The 21,210-nt window shown below is 53.3% G+C and overlaps 1 protein-coding gene across 1 annotated transcript in view; it reads left to right on the plus strand.

The window, feature by feature from the left end:
* Nucleotides 1–21,210, plus strand: part of TSNARE1 (t-SNARE domain containing 1) — a 107,140-nt gene that overhangs the window by 58,449 nt on the left and 27,481 nt on the right. The window contains 3 exon segments of the mRNA XM_045560951.1: nucleotides 6,188–6,278; nucleotides 10,028–10,099; nucleotides 10,597–10,653. Coding sequence (XP_045416907.1) covers nucleotides 6,188–6,278; nucleotides 10,028–10,099; nucleotides 10,597–10,653 — 220 coding nt within the window.

Raw genomic sequence — 21,210 nt, forward strand, 5'->3', positions numbered from 1 at the left:
CCCTCCCTTGGTGGTCTTGCGTGTCCCACAGCCTGGAGTCCCTTTGCAGCGGCGCCTCAGACTCCCCAGGGGGCCCCGCCCTCTCTTCACCTGGATGACTGACCTGTCCACAGGGACGGACCACTGCACCCTGGGGTCTCCCTCTCAGCCTGTGGCCTCCATTGTCACAGTCCTGAGTCAAGGGAGGGACCTCCAGGCAGGCACCCAACCCCCAACTCCTGCTGGTCATCAGCTGGTCAGTCCACTCTCCTCTTGAGATGTCCTGTCCCTGACTACTTCTCACCCTCTTCTCTGCAGCCACCTGGTCCAGGCTGCTGGTCCTGTCCCTGAGTCCCTGAGTCCCCCTCCTTCTGGCCTCCCCACCTCTGGTCTTGTGCCTGATGGTGGATTCTCTATGCAAAGGCCAAAGTGATCTATAAAACCATGGGTCTGATGGCATCACTCTCTGCCCAGGAGCCTCCAGCGGCCTCCCTCATAGTGAAGTCAAACTGAGACTCTGCGCAAGGTGGCCGCCACCCACCATCAGGCCCACTCCTGCTGCACCCCACGGCCTCAGGCTCGGTGACTCTCTGTTTTCTGCTCCCTGCTTCCAGGTCTTGCCTGTGGCTCCTTTGTGTCAGTCCAGGCCTTGCCAGCTTGCCTGCCTTGGCCACTGCACCTACTGTGGGGTGGCCCTCGGTCTCTCTGCACCTGCAGCACTGTTTGTGTGTTTACTTGGGTGTTGCCAGCGCATGATTCTCAGGGGCAGTGCTGGACCAGGACCGGCAGTGCACCCGCGGCGGGGCGGGCAGGAACAAGGAAACAAGGGCAGCCCTGTCACTGCTGCTCAGCCCTCCTCAAAGGGACCGGAGAGCTGCAGGCACCGGGCACAGGGCAGAGGAGGAAGGCGCCACCCAACCGCTGGCTCTGGGAAGGACAGCAGGCTGCGGCCTGGAAGGGTAGTGTGTTGTCTTGGAGCTGAGGTGGAAGGCTCGGGAGCCTGGGGCATGGGGCAGCCCTGCCCCTGCCCACTCCAGCTCTCCAGGGCCCACCTGCAGTTCCTGGATTACCCAGAGCCTCGTGTCCTCATCTGTAGCACAGGGTGCTCACGAGGGGCATATGGGAGGGTGCCAGGCAGACACCCGGTATTACGCTGAGGTGTCTCCACGTGGCATCTTAAATACTGACAAGTGAGAGGAAGTCTCGGTGTTCAGGTTGGTGCAGGACCGCTGGCAGATTGAAGCAGGGCCATCAGTGCAAATGTGCCTTGGCTGACACACCCACCATGCATGCCCCACAGAGCTCGTCAGTCACCTGCCCACCTGTAGCAACACTGCCCACTGGCTGGAGATGAGGGGGCGGCTGAGCAGGGCAGCCGTGAAGCTGTGCAGAGGGGTGCTGAGAGAGGGATGGCCTGATTTATGTAGCACCTGTGTCACTTTTCAGCTGCAGGCATCAGAAAACATGCAGAGCTGGCTTCATGGGGATATATAGGCTTTTGTAAATGAAATGTCAGTGGCCGTAGGGCTTCAGGTACGATTTGATCAAGGCTTTAGTTCACATGGTTTGTCTGGGCTGTGCTGGAACATCATACTCACCCTCAGGCCAGTTTCTATCATGGTGACAAAGTGGGTGTTGTGGTTCCAAGCATCACATTTGTATTCCACTTGTGAATATGGAGAGAGAGGCTGGCTTCCTCAGTGCAGAGCTAGAGTTTTCAGCTTTGGCTCATTGCCGAAGCAGTCTGGGGCTAGGTGTGGGTCACAGGTGCACTGGCATAGGCTTTGCTGGGGTGCTTGGATCACAGGACAGGTGCCATGTATTGCTGGAGGGCTGGGGTGGCGTCATCCCTTCCCCCTCCACTTAGTAAACTGCTTGTTCCCCCAGCCATGTGAGCCTAGGTGACAGATTAGGGCCCTCCTCACACGGTGGCGGTGAGGATGGGCAAGGAAATGAGACATGAAGCAGGGGCTTTATTTGCTGTCATTATTGTAACAACTAACTAAGGATGACCAATGATAACAATTGTTATCGTCACTCTACCCTGACTCTGACAGTGAGAGCGCAGGACATCCCTGGACTAAGGGTTGCGCTGCTGGTCCTGGTCCCTTTACTGCCCTTGCTGGGCTCTGTGGGGTGGGGGTCTCCCCCAGCTCCCTGCCACCCTCTACCTCACTGGAGTTACCTGTCCCAGGAGGACTCCTGCCTGCCCTGCCTCCTGGCCAGGGCCCCTGTAAGGCTCTCCTGGGATCCGTACCTGGCCCTGCTGCCACCCTCCCCTAGCAGGGGCATCTCTGGGCCAGCAGGAGCTCCTGGTGTCTGTGTGAAAGTGCCTCTGGGATGTTTCTCAGACCTCGGGGGGGATGCCTGGCCTTGTGGACCTCTTGGGGAGCAAGTGTTCCGTGGAGTTCTCCTGGCTCATTGTCCAGTGTGGACACTCAGGCAGTGGCCATGAGCCATCCCTGCCCTTCACCACCCCAGGCCACGATGTCCACCCAGCCCAGTCAGTGCTGCCTCGGGTGCTGCTCAGACTGTCTGCTCCTCCCCATCCCCTTTGTATGTCAGCATAAACTTAGAGTCAGCTTGTTGATTGCTATTTTTAAAAAAGTGTATGCTATAATTTTATTTATTTATTTATTTTAAGACATACAAGATCTTGCTCTGTCGCCCAGGCTGGAATGCAGTGGCCTGATCACAGCTCACTGCAGCCTCAAACTCCTGGGCCCAAGTGATCCTCCCATATCAGCCTCCCAAGTGTCTGGGACTACAGGCTCATGCCACCATGCCAGGCTAAATTAAAACATTTTTGTAGAAACAGGGTCTCACTGTGTTGCACAGGCTGGTCTCAACTCCTGGCCTCAAGCAATCCTCCTGCCTGGGCCTCCCAGAGTGCTGGGATCACAGGTGAGAGCCACTGCACCTGGCCCTGTATTTTTTCTTCAATCATTTGATAGTGAAGCCATCTGTACCTGTGTATTTGGGGCAATGTTTTTAAGTACAAATTGAATTCCTTCATTACATATAGAGCTATTTAGGTTTTCTATTTCTTTTTGAGTCAGTTTTGATAATTGGTGTCTTTTAAGGAATTTTTCTATTTCATCTTACTTGTCAAGTTTATTGGCATAAAGTAATTTGTAATGTTTCCTTCTTATCCTTCTAGGGTTGGATCTGTTGTGCAGTCCCCTCTTTCCTTCTTGACACTAGTCATATTGTATGTGTGTTCCTCTCTCTTTACTTGTTTAGGTAGAGCTCTGCAAGTTTTTGATGCTTTCAGAGAGTGCTTTTTGGTTGTAGCAATCGTTTCTGTTGTTGATCTATTTGCTATTTTTGTTAATTATTACACTTAGCTTTATTGTGTCCATTCTGTTCCTTTGTGTGTCGTTTGCCAGCTTCTTTAGGTGGACTTTTAGGACATCAGTTTTGTTTTTTTTCTCTTTTCTAATGGAAGAATTTACAACACTAATTTTCTTTCAAGCTCTGTTCCAGCCGCACCCCAGCTTTTGCTTTCTTGTGTTTTCCCTCCAGCGTCTGCTCGCTCCTGGCAGGGGTCTGGCCCCTGGGCTGCAAGGGGGCCGTGGGTCAGGGCTCTCATTAGAGTGGCGAGGCAGAGGGTGGAGGCTCCCAACACCCTTCCATTCTGGCCCCTTTCCTTGCCTGGGGTGTCCCCTTCCCTCAGCCCCTCATCACCCCGCCTTGAGTTTGCTGGTTGGCAACCTCCTGTTCCCACGGAGGCCTTGGCAAGTGATCTGACGGCTGGGGGGCTGCCAGGCTGAGTGAGGAGGCCTCGTTTGCTTTGATCCTACGCAGTGATCACAGTTTGTGAGGGGGACGGGTTTGAGATGCTGCCTGGAAAGGGAAACCCTGACGTGTTGCCGCACAGGAAGTAGGCTGCTCTGTGCTCGCGCTGACGGCTCCAGGAAGGTGTGGGAGGGGTGGGAGCACCTGCCACGGCTGGGAGAGTCAGGGGCGAGGTCAGCTCTGAGCAAGAGTGGGGGATGACCTGTCTGGGGCAGGTGCTGGAGCCCAGCCAGGCAGGAGCACTGGCGGCTGTTTCTGGCTGTCAGTGGCCCAGGGCTGGGCGTCCCATCCGGTCTGTCTGGGTCACTCTGGGCTAATAGGAGCAAAGCATCAGGGCAGGGAGTCGTGTGGTTCGATCAGGAAAGGCAGAGAGACCCGTGTGACGGGAGTGGAACCAGCAAAAGGGGTAGATGCAGAGGTGAGTTCGGAGGAGCAGAGGCCCTGACTGAGGGCCGGAAACATCTTAGAGGGACCTTGGCTCTGACCAGGATGAAATGTGGGATCAAGGGTGAGCTCTGAGGTGTGCAGTGATATAGCCAGACCTTTCCTTAGTGGGTTGCTCAGCATGCTGTGCACAGAATGCATGTGGTGCCGTGCTGAGTGGGGTGGGGACAGGAGGCTGTGCAGCATCCCTGAGAGGAGAGGAGGGGATGAGAAGTCCCTGCTGCGTTCCTTTGAGGAGGGGAGGGGATGATGGGGCCGTGCAGTGTCCCTGGAAAGGGAGGGACAACTGGGAGCAGTGTGGTGACAGGCACATTCTGCTTCTGCATTCTTTTCGGAATGTTAAACCAACTGTTGGCAGGGGGCTGCAGTAAGGACTGGGAGGACAGATGGACAGGATGACCCAAAGGCTTGGCTGGAGGAGGACGAGGGGGTCACGGGAGCTGAGATGGGGACCCCTGTGAGGGGAGCGGGCTGCAGGAGGGGTTTGTGTTGGACAGTTGACCTTGTGCTGCTGCCGCATCCCCAGGTGGAGCTGTGGGGTCTGTAGAAGGGCCGGTCTGGAGTCAGGTCCTGGCTGGGAACATGACTGTGGGGTGGTGGCTTTCACATGGATTTCAGGAGACGAGGCTGGACAAGGCGACTTAGGTGGTTGGTGTGGGGAGAGCAGGTGTGGGGCGGTGTCCGTACCTGGCCCCTGGCCCTGACACTTGGAGGCCTGGGTGGGAAGAACAAGGTGCCCTGTGCAGGGCCCTGAGCTGCACGCCCCAGGGTTCTGCAAGCCACGGGAGAGTCAGGCCTGAGGCGGACTCAGTGTGTGGGTGACTGTTCGCCCATGTCCCCAGTGTTCCATCTTTCCATTCACCTTACTGCATGCTACGCCCCTGGCCCTGCCCTCACCAGCGTGTTGGGCTCCCCTTTGGCACAGGGGTGCCCCCATGCCCTGTGTGTGCCACTCGCTCTGCACACCCCACGGGCGGGTGTGGGGGTGGTCCTGCCGCTGCAGGCTTTGCCCGTGACTGGTGGTGCAGGGTCCCGCAGGTGGTCTTTGAGGACCCTCCTGCACATCAGCCCTGAGGCCTGTGGGGCCTGCAGGGAGCGCGGCACGGCCTTGCTGCCTGCGGGACCACTGGTGCCCTGCTAAGGTCACACGGGTTCTCTGCTTTCTGCCGGGCTAGGTTACCTTCCGCACTTGGGGGTGTGTGCCCACAGCGGGCTGGGAGCAGGCTTTGCCTCAGGTGTCACTTGGTCCACGGGGGCATAGGGGACATGAACCTGAGTAGAAGATGGCCTAGTCTTTCCAGTTGCCTTTGAGGTCATATATGGAATTGTAACCTGGGTCTGTCCCTGCCTCCTGTGTCACTGGGTCTACACACATGGGAACAGTCTCACTCAGGCCCCTGCAGAGGTGTACAGTAGAGTCGAGGACCCTGGGCCATTTCACTGTGGCCACCCTGCTCCGCCAGCTTCCCAAGGAGTGGCTGACCCCAAGGGGGACCTTTGTGCAGGGAGGACCCATGGCTGGGCCTCCTTGGTGGTGCAGGCGTTGCTGCTGGTGGGTGGGGGCCAGAGAGCTCTGGGCTTGTCTGTGCGGGTTTGGGGAGGCCGGGCTGGGGTGCGAGGTATGGGTCTGTGTCTGTCCCATTTGAGCTTACCTCTACCGTCTCCCCCTCACCCTCATGCCCGCTTGCCTCTGTCTCCCCCAACCCCCGTCTCTCTGCGTCTCTGCCCTTCCCTCCCTGCTCCGGCCCCTCTGGGTCCCTCTGCTCCCTTTGTTGTCTTCCCCTGTGCCCTTGCCTCCTTCTGTTTCCAACCCTCCTTCCTGCTGGTTTCCTGTCTCTCCTACTGTCTTATCTCTGTGTGTTTCCCGGCCTTCTCTTGTCTGTCTCTGTGTTGTCCTTCCCTCTGCCACACCCCCTGGGCGCCTGTCCTCTCCCTGCTCTGGTCCCGGCTCCTGCTCTGGCCCCAGGCACACGATGCAGCAGGAGACCAACAGAACCATTGCAGCCAGCGCCGGCACCGTGAAGCAGATGTCCGAGCTCCTGCATGGCTCCTGCCCGGTATGTTCCCCTGGGAATCTGGGGCCAGCAGTGAGGAGAGGAGGGGAACCCTGTGTCCATGATGGGGAGGGGACATGGCAGGGGGCAGGACACGGGAGGTTGACACGTAGGCTGGCCTGGGACTTGGCCTAACCTGGCTCCATGGGTCAGAACTCGATGTGCTCAGTCGTTCAGTCACCAGCTATTCACTGACCGTGCACTGGGGTCTGGGGCTGCTGGGAGTCCCGCTGTCCTGGGGCTTATGATGGAGTGGGGACAAGAGTGCCCTGAGTCTTCTTGGCTGGGCTTTTCTGAATGGACACTGACATCTCCCCATCGTTAATTTCACCATTCTCACCCCTCCACTGCCTTCACCTCCCCCATCCCCTGCCCCCTCCACCCAAACCCGTCATCCATGGCCACCTCCACGTGCGCTTTCCTGTCCTGCGGCCATGGTCACAGTCATCACCACACCTGCCACCACAACAGCCACTGTCCCAGTGCAGCCAGCCCAGGGCCCTGTCTCTTCACACCAGCACCCTCCTCCCTCACTAGGTCATCACACCCCATGTCACCTGTCCACAGCCTGCCCACCTCCCGAGGATTAGAGGGTGCTTGTCACAAAGATTAAATGCCATTGAACCCTAGGGTATTGTGGAGCAGGTGCCAGCAGACGGCAGTCCACAGCCTGCCCTGTTTCATGAATAGAGTTTTATTGAAATGTAGTCACACCTGCTCATTTACATACCATCCACAGCTACTCTGGGGCTACAGTGTCAGAGTTGATAGTTACAGCAGACTGTCTGGCCTGCAAAGCCTAAAGTATCGACCCCTGGGCCCTCATAGAGCAAGTCTGCTGGCCTCTGTAGAAAATGCGTGTATCGTGTGTGGTTGCAGTGGGTGCTGTCCACGGTAGAGAGGCCTGAAAAGCAATGGCCGGCTGCAGTGTGGCGTGAGCTCAGAGACAGTGTGCTAAGTGAGAGGAGCCAGCCACAAAATAACACACTGTGTGGTTCTGTTTGTGTGTAATGTCCAGAAATGTGTGTCGTTGGAGACAGAAAGCAGACTAGCGGTTGTGGGATTGGGAGCAGCAGTGGAGAGGGGCTGCACTCGGGAACCGGGACACTTTTTGGGGCAATGGAAATGTTCTGAAACTGGGTTGTGGTGAAGGTTGTACAAGTGGAAATTGTTGAATTTTACACGTAAAACGGATGGATTTTATGGGATCCAAATTATACTTTAATAAAACTGTTATTTAAAAAAGTGGAGCTGGTTTGAAAAGTTAGTTACACTAAAAATAAACATGATAGAGGAGCAGCCAGTTGTCCAGTGACAGGGTGGACGGAGTATTCCAAATTCGGGGACTGCAGGAGCATGGGGCACTTTGTCCCAGTGGTCTGGACTGTTCTGTGCATGGTGTGAGCATCTCAGCTGTGGCCGGTCAGCAGGACATGTGGGTCCTCGTGCAGTGCTGTGGGGCAGCATGATGACCAAGTCTCCAGGGCTTTGCTGCATTGACACCTGTGCTGGCCTGTTTAACTTTGGTCCTTGTTCTTTGACTCATGCATGCCTTCGTTTGTTCATTCATTTGTTCATCCATCTAAAAATATTTCTTGGGTTCTTCCTGTGTGATGCACTGGGCTGGGTCCCAGATTATGACGAGCCGTGGTTCTGAAAGGCATTTTTGTGGGGAGGGAGGCCGGGGCTCCGAGGGTGTCCTGCCCCTGGCATTGTAGCCAGGAAGGAGCCCCGGCTGGATCTGAGCTCTGGTCTTTGTGGGTCTGGAGTCTGTGTTCCCATCTCTGCGTGTGTCATGAGGGCCGCGACGTCAGAGCTTGAGCTCCTTGTGCCTTCAGAGGGACCACTTTTCCCCTGAGGCAGCCTTCCTCTTTGCTCCCACCCACCGCCCATCCACCTAAGAAACCAGCAGGCATTCAGTGACCACCTGCTCTGTGCCAGATGCAGTGAGGGTACAGATAAGATGGGGTTCCCTCCCACGAGGCCCTCACGGTGTTGTGGGGGGACACACTGTGAACTAAACAGCGTCGTTGCCCCAGGGTAAGATGGGGGCTTATGGCGGGAGTTAGACTTGCTGCATGTGTGTGGCCTTCTGGAGGACATTTCACTGGGGGATCTTCAAGCCTGGTGGAACCCATCCCATGGTGAAGCGGTGGGGGACCTAGCAGTATGGGGGGGTACAGAGTGAAGGGAAGAGGGCACTGCCAGTCCCAGCAGGGCTGGATGTGAAGGGTCCCTGGTGCATGGGGATGGAAGAAGGGCACCCACACCCCTTAGTTGTCCAGCAAGCGTCTGTGATGCAGTCCCCACCTTGGGTGACTCTCAGCAGTGGGATTGAGGAGAGGGTGCGGCTCCCCTCGTCCTGCTGGACTTCAGGGGATGGTGGGGATAGTAACAGCTGCGTTGCTGCCTCGTTGTTGAGTGAGGGCCACCAAGAGCTGGGCTGGCGGTTCTCTAGCGCTGCTGCTTCTGGTGACGTGGTATGGGCGTCCCTGTGTCCTCGGGTTCCTGAGGCTCCATGTGGCTGCAGGGCAGCATGCCCAGGTTCACACCTGGCTCTGTCCTTCCTCTGCTGGCCGGGCCTGGACCAGGCAAGTCAGTGCAGCCTGTGCAAGGGGCGTGCACGGGCAGCGCGCTGCTGTCTCTGGGCAAGGAGGGTGCGCTGCCCATCATGCAGAGATGACAGGGGAGAGATGACAGAGCTGGAGCTGTTTTCCTCAAAAGAACTGAATCTGTGCCTGGGCTCCTGGCTCTGTCCTGGGCCACACGTGGTGCCAGTGACAGGAGCCTCACTGGACACTGGCTCAGGCTTCACAGATCTGCTACCAGGGGAGTGACCACTAGGCCCACATGCCACTGAGTGCATTGGAGAGCTGGTCCTGACCCATCCTCCGCCATGGGCTTGGGTGGCAGGGCAGTCATGGAAGGTGAGCTCTAAGGGTCCAGGGGACAGGTCCAGGTTGGGCCTGTGCAGAAGCCCCAGGCAGGGGCAGGCTTGGCCTGTGGCCCGAGAGGCTGTCTGGGTCCTGGTGAAGGGCCCGAGCGCTGGGAGCTGGCGAGGTTTCATGGGGGAGAGGCAGGAGGGCGGGCTGCTGGTGTGGTGCCCTCAGCATGCCAGAGTGGGCAGTGCTGGCTTCAAGGCCCTGCTTGTCCAGTCCCCCCGGACAGTGTTTCTCCAGCACCAGCTCTGTGGCAATCTCTTTGTGGGCACTGGGGTATGGTGGGGAACATTCCAGCAGGGAGGAGTTGGGGAGGGGGCAAAAGGCAGGATGTGGGGGAGGGGAGGCAGTTCTGATGCTGCTGATGAGACGTGGCCCCGCCACCCACGTGAGTGACCTCAAGCAAGCTGCTTAGGACTTGGGGTCACAGTCCCCTGTGCTCTGAAACAGGGATCATACGTCCTACTGAGCTGGGGGGTGCTGGGGCCAAGTACATGTACCTAGAGTGGCTCCTGGGTCCTGTGGGCTGCTGAAGGTGACTTAGAATTTAGTGGTGATGGTGTCCATGAGGACACTGGCTGTGCCTGTGGAGATGGGGGTGACACTGGGAGAGGGCAGTAGATGGTGATGAGCCCACTTCTGAGGGCAGTAGTACGTGAGGATGGTGAAGGTGAGAGTAGGGGTGGTGGGTGCCCTGCCAGGAGGGTGGGAGCAGCAAAGGAGCACTGAGGACTGAACCTCCCCAGGGCTGGAGGGCCCTTGGGGCAGGGCAGGGCCTCAGCCCCTTATAAGCTACACCTTCTATTGGCCCAGGAGCGCCTTCAGCTGGACCGGCTGAAAACGCAGCTAGCAGACGCCCTGCAGCGCTACGGAGTGGTGCAGAAGGTGAGGTGCTGGGGTGGGGGTTGTGGGCCAGGTGTGTGGGCCTGAGTTGCTTGAGCACCCACACCAGCTGGCTTGTCTCTGGGTTGGCCTGGTATAATCCCATCCCCCAAGGCAGAGGAAGGGCCATCCTTGCAGACATTCTGCAGGTAGCCAGGATCCCACAGTACACCTTAGGGTATGTCTCCTAAAGGATATTTACCTTTGAAGTGCTGCCCCAGAGGTGACCTCACAGCAGCCTCTTGGGAAGTAGGAAGAACATATCTCATCCTGTTTTGACAGGTGAGGAAACTGAGGCCCGAGGGGGGCTTATGTGCATTGGCAGAGGCCATCTAGCAAATCCCTGCAGAGCCCAGCCAAGAACCAAGACAGCTCCATTCTCTCGGGGAGTGGAAGGTGTGTTTTGCTGAATCATTGTCTGATACCTTGTGTTTATCTGACCTTTTCTTGTCTCCTCCCTACCTTTTTTGTTTTTTCTCCTCTTGTCCTTTTTCCAACAGAAAATTGCAGAGAAGTCCAGAGCACTGCTTCCCACGGCACAGAGGGGCGGCAAACAGGTGAGTACCAAGTATTTACCACGCTCAGTGGGCGTTAGGGGACAGTGCAGAATCCAGTGCCATTTGTGCTCTGGGGAGGGGTAGGAAGGACCTAGGGCAGGGACCTCATCTGAGGGGTCCGCCTTGATGAACAGCCTTAAAACATTGGTGTTTTCACCTTTGGGCTCTGGTGCAGTGCCTGACACAGGGCAAGCTCCCAGAGAGTGACCGTGGACGGTTCCATGTGCCGTGCAGGACTACTGGTGTCAGACCAGCCCTCCTGCCAAGAGCCTGTAGAACCTACATTAAATACATATGCACACATTGAGACACACACACACACACACACATATCTGACAGGCTGGAGGCATCAGAGAGCCACTAGGGCAGCCTTGAGACTTGAACATTCTAGCATAATTCTTGTTCATCTTCACATCCTTTCTACCTGCTGGGGCATTTGCCAATTTGCGTCTCAGCTTATTGAGACTGAACAGAGGTGGTGGCTTGGAGCTTTAATGGTCTTGTTGGGCTGGGGAGACAAGCATTAGAGTTCTGGGCTTCTCAGAATCGAAATCCTGGAGAAAGGGGATTGCAGTACTGGACGCAGTGTCCGTTGAGGCGGGCACTTGCAGATTCATAAGCAGTGCATGCACGTCATGGGAGCCCGAGGAATCAAGCCAAAGCAGTTTATAAGAAAAATTAAACAGAAATTGAGGTACTCTCAGAGTAATAAAAAGACAAAACTTGGAGTTCAAATCCCACTCAGAAGGAGGAAGTCTTGTAAACACTACAGCTTTTAGTAGAAACCCTAAAAGATTAAGGTAAACCAGAAATAGACCAGCCTAACAGAACCTAAGGCACAGCCTTGAATCATGTCTATTTCTGTCTTCTCAAAGACAGTTGAGTCTCTTCTGGAAGATGATTTCAATGTCTAGAATCTCCAATTTTTCACACACAGTGTCTGAGATTTAAACCAAAGTTGCCAGGCATGACAGGTAACAGGATCAAATTACTAAAGCCAAGTAAAGATAGTAAGTAGAAACTGATCTACAGGTGATAGAGATACTGAAATCATTGGACATGTACCTTAAAATAACTACAGGTTGAGTATTCCTAATCCAAAAATCCAAAATCTGAAACTTTTTGGGAACAACATGATGCTACAAGGAAATGTTCATTGTAGCATTGTGGTTTCTGGATTTTTAGATTAGGGATGCTTATTCAGTAAGTATAATGCAAATATTCCAAACCTGAAAAAAATCCAAAATCTGAAACACTCTGGTCCCAAGCATTTCAAATAAGGGATATTCAACCTGTATTGTTAATATGTGAAAGAAAATAGATGAAATGGCAGAGACTTTTACCAAAGAACTTACATTTGATAAAAATAATAAAAATGGGAATTCTAGTATTGAACAATACTGTAACTAAAATTAATAATTCAATACATTGACTAAATCTCAGACAAAGCAGAAGAAAGGATTAGTAGACTAGAGGGCAGGGCCTAAGAGAACACTCATACTGGAACATAGAGGAAAAAATTATAGAAAATCTACAAAAGTGTGTTGTTGGAGTCCTGGATGAACAGGAGGGAGAGAGAATGGACAGAAATAATATTTGAAGACGTAATGGTTGAGAATTTTTCAAAACTGTCCAGATACTACAGGCCACAGCTTCAAGAAGCTCTGTGATAAATAGGATAAATTTATCCTCTTTTTTAAAAAGCCACCCTTTGCCATTGCATAATATTAAATAAAAATCAGAAAACGAAAGATAAAAATAAAATCATAAAAGGAGATTAAAACCAGAAAAAAAATCTTAAAAGCACATTAAAGCTAGAGAAAAAGGTATATTATTTTTATGGAGATGCAAGACTGACACCTGACTGTCTCAAAGAAACAGTGGGGTCCATGAGACAGTGGAAGCACATCTTCAAAGTGCCCAGCGAAAGTAACTACCAGCCTTCAGTTCTGCAGCTGGTGAAAATATTCTTTAGAAATAAAGGTGAAATGAAAACATCTTTAGAAAAACAAAAACTGAGAGAATTCATTGTCAACAGGACGCTTGCAAAGTGGAAAAAGGAAAGTGATCCCAGATGGAAGCACAGTAATGGGGCAAGGAACGGAGAATACTGAAAACAGGAAATGTGGATATGTCCGAATTCATGTTGACTATGGAATAATACAGTAATTTTGGGTTTTCATATATGGGTCAGATGTACTGTCGACAACTATAGCACAGAAGACAAAGGGGAGGTTAATGGCATTAAAGCATTGTAATGTCCTTGCATCATCAGAGAAGTGACAAAAATACTAGTCTAAGGCAGGCTGCAATAAGCCAAGGATGCATGTGGCATTATGTAGGTAGCTGTTAAAGCAGGAATTGATGAAATATAAAAAATACACATAGTAGATGAGTTAGCAAAGCCAAAAGAGTTGGTTCTTTAGAAGGATTGATAAAATTGTTAAACCCCTATAAGATTAATCAAGATGTAGAAAGAAAATACAAATTATCAGTTTCAGGAATAAAAATGAGCATATCATCACAGATCTGACAATTATTTTTAAAGTAATATAAAGGTACTATGAATAGTTTTATGCCAACAAATTTGACAACTCAGATGAAATATAATTTTTTTAGAAAACCATAACTTACCAAAAGGTGCAGGGACTCTGGAAAGTTCAATATTTATTAAATCAAATCCATAATTAATAAATATCCCACAAAGAAGACTCCAGACCTAGATGGCTGTACTGGTGAATTCTTCCAAGTATTGGAGGAGTAAATAGCACCAATTTATACAAACTATTACAGAGCATATAAAAAGAGGAAACACATCCTTCTGTGCTTTATGCCAGTCAGACCTTGATTCCAAATTATTGTGAAGATATCAGAAGAAGGAAAGTAACATATCAGTCTCTCTCATGGACATAGAAGCAAAAATCCTAACCAAAATGCTAATAAGTCTAGAAATATATAAAAAGAAGGATATATCATTATAAAGTAGGGCTTATTCTAGGGATGCAAGGTTAGTTCACTTTCAGAAACAGTATAATTTACTGCTTTAATAGAATAAGTGATAAAAGCTAAAGCCATCTCAATAGATACAGAAAAGCATTTGATAAAATTCAGCACTAACTTAAGGAAGCTGAAGAACTCTTGGCAAGCTAGGAATAGATGGGAATACCTTTAATCTGTTAAAGGATATTTTTAAAACCATTACCGTTAACATCGTACTTGGAAGATATTAAAATCTTTTCTCCTGAGATTGAGGACAAAACACAGATGTCTTGTACTATTGCTTCTATTCCCATTATACTGGGAGTTTTATCCAATGCAATAAAGCATGCAAAAAAGTAAAGGTATAAGGATTTGGAAGAGAAAACAAACTGTACTCACAGAGAGCGTGATTGTGTATATGGGAAATAATCTGTGATGTGCTGTTAGAATTAATAAGTGCATTTGACAAGACTACTGGAACCAGGTCAATATACAAGAACACATTGTGTATGCTGGCAAAAGATAATTTAGAAATGAAATCTAAAAAGTGATATATAATATTTATAATAGCATCAAAATTAGAAAGAAATCTATGAAGAGCTGTTTAAGGCTGCTACACTGAAAACTACAAAGCATTACTGAGAGAAATTACAAAAGATCTAAATGATGGAGGGGGCTGCCATGTGTATAGAGATGTCAGTTCTCACCAAATGAATCTAGATTCAGTACAATCCTAATGAAATTCCAACAGGTTTTAAGCATGTGTGTGTGTGTGTGTGTGTGTGTGTGTGTTTAAATTGTCAAGCTGATTCTAAAATGTATATGAAAATATGAATAAGACTCAGAATAGTGAAGACAATTTTGAAGAAAAACCGGAGTGAAGAGTTTATATTGCCAGATATTGGAACATGATATGAAGCACAGAAATGGAAATAGTGGTGTTTGTGCAAGGCCAGACAGACCGCAGCCATGGGCCAGAAAGGAGTTGAAATGCAGACCCACATGCACGTGGTGGCCAGGTTTGTGGTCGGGCGGACTGCCCTGCAGTGGGAAGTAGATGGTTTATTCAGGGCTTGGTGCTGCATCACTTGAATGTTTGAACTGAAAAAAAAGTGGATCGTTTACAAAATTTTACTCACTCCATGAACAAAACTCTTCCAGCTAGATCATAGACATACATGCAAAAGGTAAGACAACACTTCTAGAAGATACCAGAGAAGGCTACCTTCACATCTTTATGTGAGCAGACATTTCTTACACAGGCAGATGTGCTAACTATAAAGGAACAGATTGATATACTTAGGTTCGTTAAAATGAATACATCATTAAGAGGGTGAAAAGGCAACCCGCAGGATGAGAGAGGGTATTTGCATGACACATGTCTGAAAAGGACTTACATCCATGAAATATAAGGATGTCTTATAAGTCAGTAAGGAAAATGCAGACAACTCTATCTGAAAACAAAAATGAGTAAAAGCCTCAGGCACGTCACAAAAGGGGATTTCCAGTTGGCTAATAAGCATATGAGCATGCATTCAACATTAGCTGTCAGGAGCAGGGAAAGTACACCCGTGATGCTGTGTCACTACACACCACCTCACACTCACCCAAAGTACTAAAAGCAACGTGAATAACACCTGAAAATGCCAAGTGTTGGCCAGAATGTGGGGCAGCTGTAACTCTCGTGTACCACTGATGGGGGTGTAAATGCACCACCACTTTGGAACACTGTTTGAGAATATCTACTTTGTAAAGCCCAATGTTTTCTTACCTTTGATTTTGAAGTTCTCCCCATATCCATGGGTTCTGTATCTGTGGATTCAACCAACCACAGATTGAAAATATTAGGAAAAAAATTATGGCTGTACTGACCATGTACAGACTTTTGGGGTTGTCATCCCCTGAGCAATGCAGTATATCAGCTGTTCACTACACAGCGTTTGGGCTGTGTTGGGTGTAACAAGTCATCCAGAGATGATTAAAGTGCGTCGGAGGATTGCGTAGGGTATATGCAAATCCTATGCCAGTTTACATCAGGGACTTGAGTATCTGCAGATTTTGGTACCTGTAGGGGTCCTGGAACTAACCCCCCCATGGATACTGTGGGACAACTGTATATAGTCACCAAAAGTCCATGTAGCAGAAACCCGGGAAGGGAGCCAGTCTGCAGCAGAATGGAGAGATAATTTGTGCTGAATCCTGAGTTCCTACAATAGGAGACTGCAGCAATGCAAAGAATCATGGCTACCAAGGTCCACCAGTGACACCTCAGTCACAATGTCGAGTGAGTCACAACCACAGAGGACTTACCATATGATTCTGTTTCTGTAGAGTTCAAAACCAGGTCAGACTGCTTTCTGGGCGGGTTAGAAGCCAGAACTGGGTTTCCCCTTGTTGAGGGCAGGGATCGGGGGAGGCTTCTGGAGTCCCAGCTGTCCTGTATCTCTGCCGGTATTTCCTTTGTAAGGATTCACAGAGCTGTGCGCGTCTCATCTGGGCATTGGCCCGTAGGTGTGTTATCTTTCATAGAATTTTGTTTTAAAAGGGAGGGGAATGGTCCACAGTGCTTCTGAGAAATTAAAAAGGTTAGATTATCTCCAGGAATTTTGCAAACCATAAATGATGAGATGATATACAACCCTGTTCAACAAGGACTCTTGCCAAGGACACGGGGGCTGCTATTTGCAGGCTAAGTGGTCCTGGCGGAAGCGAGGGGCCCCTGCCACCCCGTGTCTTCCTGGGCTGGGCGTGGTGTAAGCTGCCCAGTCTCTCTGGAGCTAGTGATCTTGGCCGTGGTCCACTGTAGCCTCCAGCTGGGACTAGGGTCATTGTGAGTAGCACCTGGGTGCCTTTGGGCTGGCCCCTGTCCCTGATAGACCTGTGACCATTCAGCTGCAGGGGAACAGCCCACAGTGGCAGGTCACGCTCTGTCTTTGTGCCAACACTGGTGGACTCAGCACAGATCTCAGCAGAACTTTGTGTGTCCTCAGGCCACAGAATTAAAGGCGTGTTTCACTTTCACAGGCTGGCGGGCAACTGCCTGGTCCTGCTTCTCTGTCCAGGGCGCAGGGCAGAGAGTCGCCCTTGTCTCTCGAACCCAGCCCTTTTATTTAACGTGGTGCTGGGGACAGCACTGCCGCAGGCATGCAGCTCTGGCATCCCGGCTTTGACGAGAATCAGCCCCCGTCAGCTACAGCATAGTCACTTGCTATCTGGAGAAACCAGTGGCCTGCCCTGGGGCTGCTAAAAAGAAACTGCCCTTCCTGAAGTATCCGAGTGTCTCTTGCCCTGACCCCCATCCTCCCACCAGGGCCAAGTGCATGAGAAAGTGATTGTTTCCCAGAGTTACCAAGAGCCCGGGGACACTGGCTGTGGTCTGCACTGCCACCCCGCTCCGGGGCCGCCCGGGGTGGAAGGCAGCCTCTCTCAACGCCCCTCGTCTCTTCTCACGGGAAACGTGTGCGGCTCCTTCTCCAGCGGTCACTCTGGGGCCTGTGTTTCTTCCCTACGTGTCAAAATGAGGACGCAAGCCCTGGGTCTTGGAGGAGGAGAAAGCCTCCTTTGTCTGGCTGCCTCCTGCGCTGGAAAACCATCACAGGGCTATCCCCTCCCCGCCGGCCCCAGCACCTTGCCAGCAAATCCCTAATCCCGGCTTCCGCGCTAAAGACCCAAATTGAGCCTTTGTGAGGAGAATAAAGGAGCACTTTGTGAGCCTTTCAGGAGGAGGGCTGCAGAGGGATTGGACAGCTAAGCCATTTCTTCCTTCCCTGTCTTTTGTCATGTGCTGCTGGGGAGGGTGGGCTCCCGGGTCCCTGCTCTTCCTGGCCTGGCCTGCAGGGGTGAGGGGGACAGGCCCCCGCAGGATCTCCTCGGGCCTGCACCAGCCCCACTGCCTCCCCTGGGCCTCAAGACCGACTGAGCCTGGGCTGGTGTCCCTGTGCCCTGTCCTGCCTCCCAAGCTCCTCCCTTCTTCACGTGCAGGAGGTGACAGTGAGCTGAAGGCACCAGATCCATGGCAGGTCTGTGTGGGAGGCCTGGCACCCTCTGCCCTCAGTTTGTGGGAGCTTCCACTGAACCCCACATGCCAGGGAAAGTCTCCATAGAACATCTCATGACACTTTCTTCCCCAGCGTGTCTGACTCACTCGTGTTTACTGGCCCATAGCGTGTCGTCATAGGAGTGGACCGGATTTCCTCCGGCTCCCTGTCCTGTTGGCAGGGATTTGCTGTCATGATAGGCTGAGCGAGATCTCCTGCACCTCTGACCTCGGGTGCACAGGTGGGGCTGCTCTGGGCTCCTACCTTGTTGTTTGTCGTGTTTCCCTAGGGCCTTTAGAAGCCCCAGCCCAGGCAGGCCCCAGGCCCCCGGGATGCGAGTGGGACGGGGACCTAGGTCAGCTGGGCTCAGTCTCAGGGCACATCACTGTTGGGAGGTGGAGTCTGCGCTCGGTCCCCTGCTGCTCTCCAGAGGCTCATGCCAGGTCCCATGGGAGGAGCATCCCTGTGCTCCTGCCTCACAGCACTTGGGAAGCACAGGGCCTCCTCCTTTCCGTTGGAGGCTTTAAAGTGGCACCTTGTTGTCATGCGTGTTTCCCTGTGGCTTTCCTGGGCTTGGGGTCCTCACCTCGTTCTCTCCTGGAGATGACTCAAGGATGTCAGTGGTGTCAGCTCCATTTCTCAGAAGTGAAGACTGAGGCTCAGAGAAGTTGAGGGACCTGCCCAGGATCGCACAGGAGTGAGGGAGCGGAGCTTGTCCCATGGCCCTCACCACCTCTGGAGAGCCCAGGTTCTCAGGTGCGTTCCTCCTGGCAGGAGTGAGGCGTGTGCTCCTGCAGCGCCCTGCAGCCAGGATGGGCCAGAGACGCGGCAGTGTGCACCGAGCATAGAGTGCAGGGCCATGGGCGGCGGCGTTCCCATTCTACAGATGAGGACGCTGAGGTCCAGAGAATGCACCTATTTTGCCTGGGTCTCACAACTGGCACCAATGCCGGGGCCGGGGGCAGGGCCAAGGTTCCTTCCGAGAGTGCCCTGGAAGCTCAGGAGGGGCTGGAGCCACAGAAGGGAGCCAGCGGGGGTTGCGGGCCTGGCACGGGGCCAGTGCCTCCCTCCCGCTGCCGCCCCCCCCCCCACGCTGCTCACTTCCTCCCGCCCACGCCAGGAAGGGGAGGTGATAATTATTGCCTTGGACAAGTAGCGCTTGTCAACAGATTTTTTAGATCCACGTATTTATTTATTTAGAGTCCTCTGCTGACTTCCCCCCGTGTTCGCATGGTGTGTGGGAAGAATGTGGGCTTGGGAGGGAGAACTGGGTCAGCGCAGTGTCACCATCCCACCTGTGGGACCCGGCAAGCTGTCCCTTTTAAATGAGGAGGCCATGCCCACCTCACAGGGTCTTGAGGAAAACTGGAGACAAGATGTGGTACCTACCTCCTGCCTTGTCCCTCTGAAGGCTCATGGTGGCTGCTGCTGTTACAGTTGGTCCCGCCATCACCAGCGAGCGGTCTCAGGCAGACCTGTGGGACCAGGGGGAGCCCCTGCCACCCCGCCCTGTCCCTGGATGCAGTCACACAATTACACAGCTTTCACGACCTCACGCACCCGCCTGGCGTGACTTCTGCCAGAAACACACTGAAGCTCTTATTTGCAGGACCCGCTGGTTCTGTGCCCAGGGGGGTCTGTCTGTGCTCACTCGGGGTTCGCACCCATCCACCCACCCTCGCCCCAGGACCTGGCACAGGGTGGGCACCGTGGGCCCCACAAAGCATGCCAGGAAAGACTGTCTTTTGGATTGTGTTCTGGAGTCTTCCTTCCTGCTACCAAGGGGCAGTCCTGTCCCCTGCGCCTCCTCGCCACCTGCCAGCAGAGTGTCCTCAGGCCTGAGGAGGCAGTGGCATCTCACAGGCTCTGGGGGCAGCGTGGCCTGGGTGGGCTGCCCTTGGGAGGCAGTGTCTGCAGGAGGCCAGGCAAGTTCAGTGACCGTCTCAGAGGGGCAGTGGCTCCCAGTGGCCTCCCTGGAGTCCCACGGCACTTCTCCTGACATGGGCTCAGCCAGAACAGTACACGTGACCCCCTGAGCTGCACGGCTGGGGAGGCAGCCTCTGTCTCGGGCAAGTGTCAGGATCGTGTAATGAAGGAGCGGAAAGCGAGCAGGCCGCGGCCTCTGCAGCCTCCATGAAGGGTGGAAGTTAAGGCTCCTGGGGCCTTTCGGGAGCTCCGGGACCAGCAGAGGCCGGTCTGTGAGCAGATCCCAGTGCTGCCTCACAGCCTCCGTCCCTAGCTGCGCCCACATGGGGGAGGGCACGACAGGAGTTCTGGACTCGAGTTAGATGAATTGGGGGTGGCAGCCACGCCCTACTCTCTCTGTGTGCCCAGCGCTGGCATCCAGAGTGGCCTGCTGAGACCCTGCCTGTTGGCCTGTGTGGACGGCTGCCCTTGGCAGGACAGTGCTATCTCTGGGCTGGGCAGAGGTCAGCGGCGTCTGGTGAGAAGGGAAGGGGCAGAGAGGCTGCCTGCCGCACCCGGCCCAGCCCAGGTGCCCGCTCCCAGTCAGTTCCGTGGCGTCTATACCTCAGACCCCCCAGGACAATGCACAGCAGGCAGGGCCCATACCTCAGAAGCTGGAACCCAGCGAAGCTGGCCGCGCTGCCCCAAGGGCCCTGCTGCGAAGGCAGACATACCAGGCTGGCCAGGCCCTCATGCTTTGAGGGAGGGCATGTCACAGAATTGGAGAGCAAACCTTAATCATGCCTTCCACAGAGGGCTGGGGAGACTGAGTCCAGGGTCCGTGGGGACAGGCGGGGGTTGGAGGAGCCGTCGTTGAGTCCCAGGCTCTGGCGTTTGAGCTGGAAATACCTGCCAACCCTGGGAATCCTTTCCCAGTGTGGCCAGTGCCCCAGGGTCTCAGGTGGAGGTCTGGCAACCCCAGAAAGGGAAAGGCACTATCTTATTGAATTTCACAATTTGGTGAATTAGAGAAATCAGTATGGAATGAAGACAAATTGAAGAAAATCTCTCAGGCTCCCCCCGCTGTCCATGGTCCAGTCTCAGTGGGTTCCCTCGGGTGGTGCTTGTGCCCTGCCTGCAGCCCCTTCCTCTCCGAGCCTTGATTTCCACAGCCCCCAAAATGAGAAGGTAGAATTTGTGTTTACGTGCATAGGAGCATTTTTCGGTGGGTTCACAGAGGGGCTTGTGATCCCTTAAGCTGGGGACATGGGGTGGGCTTTGCATTCCCTGGGGTCAGGGCCATGTCTTGCTCATCCGCGTGTCCTCCCAGCTCTGTGTCTGGACCCAGGACATGGCAGCCCAGGCTTGGACTGAGGGCTGTGGGACGGGGAGCCTGCCAAGTGCTCCGCAGCCAAGACTGGGATGGCCGGAGGGGGGACATGTGCTGAAGGGCACGGGGCCAGTGTCCGCCTATCCTGGATCTCTGCCTGCCATTTGCAGCAGCCCCAGGCTTCAGCCTTCTCTCCGGCCCCCACAGGTACAGGTGTGGGTCAAGGGCGTGGGGCAGCGCTGATTCCCAGAGGCTCTGGAGCCTCCTCTCGTCTTGAGATCTGCAGGAAAAAGACTGTGGCCTGGG

Source organism: Lemur catta, chromosome 9 (genome assembly GCF_020740605.2).
Source record: "Lemur catta isolate mLemCat1 chromosome 9, mLemCat1.pri, whole genome shotgun sequence".
NCBI classification, from domain to species: Eukaryota; Metazoa; Chordata; class Mammalia; order Primates; family Lemuridae; genus Lemur; species Lemur catta.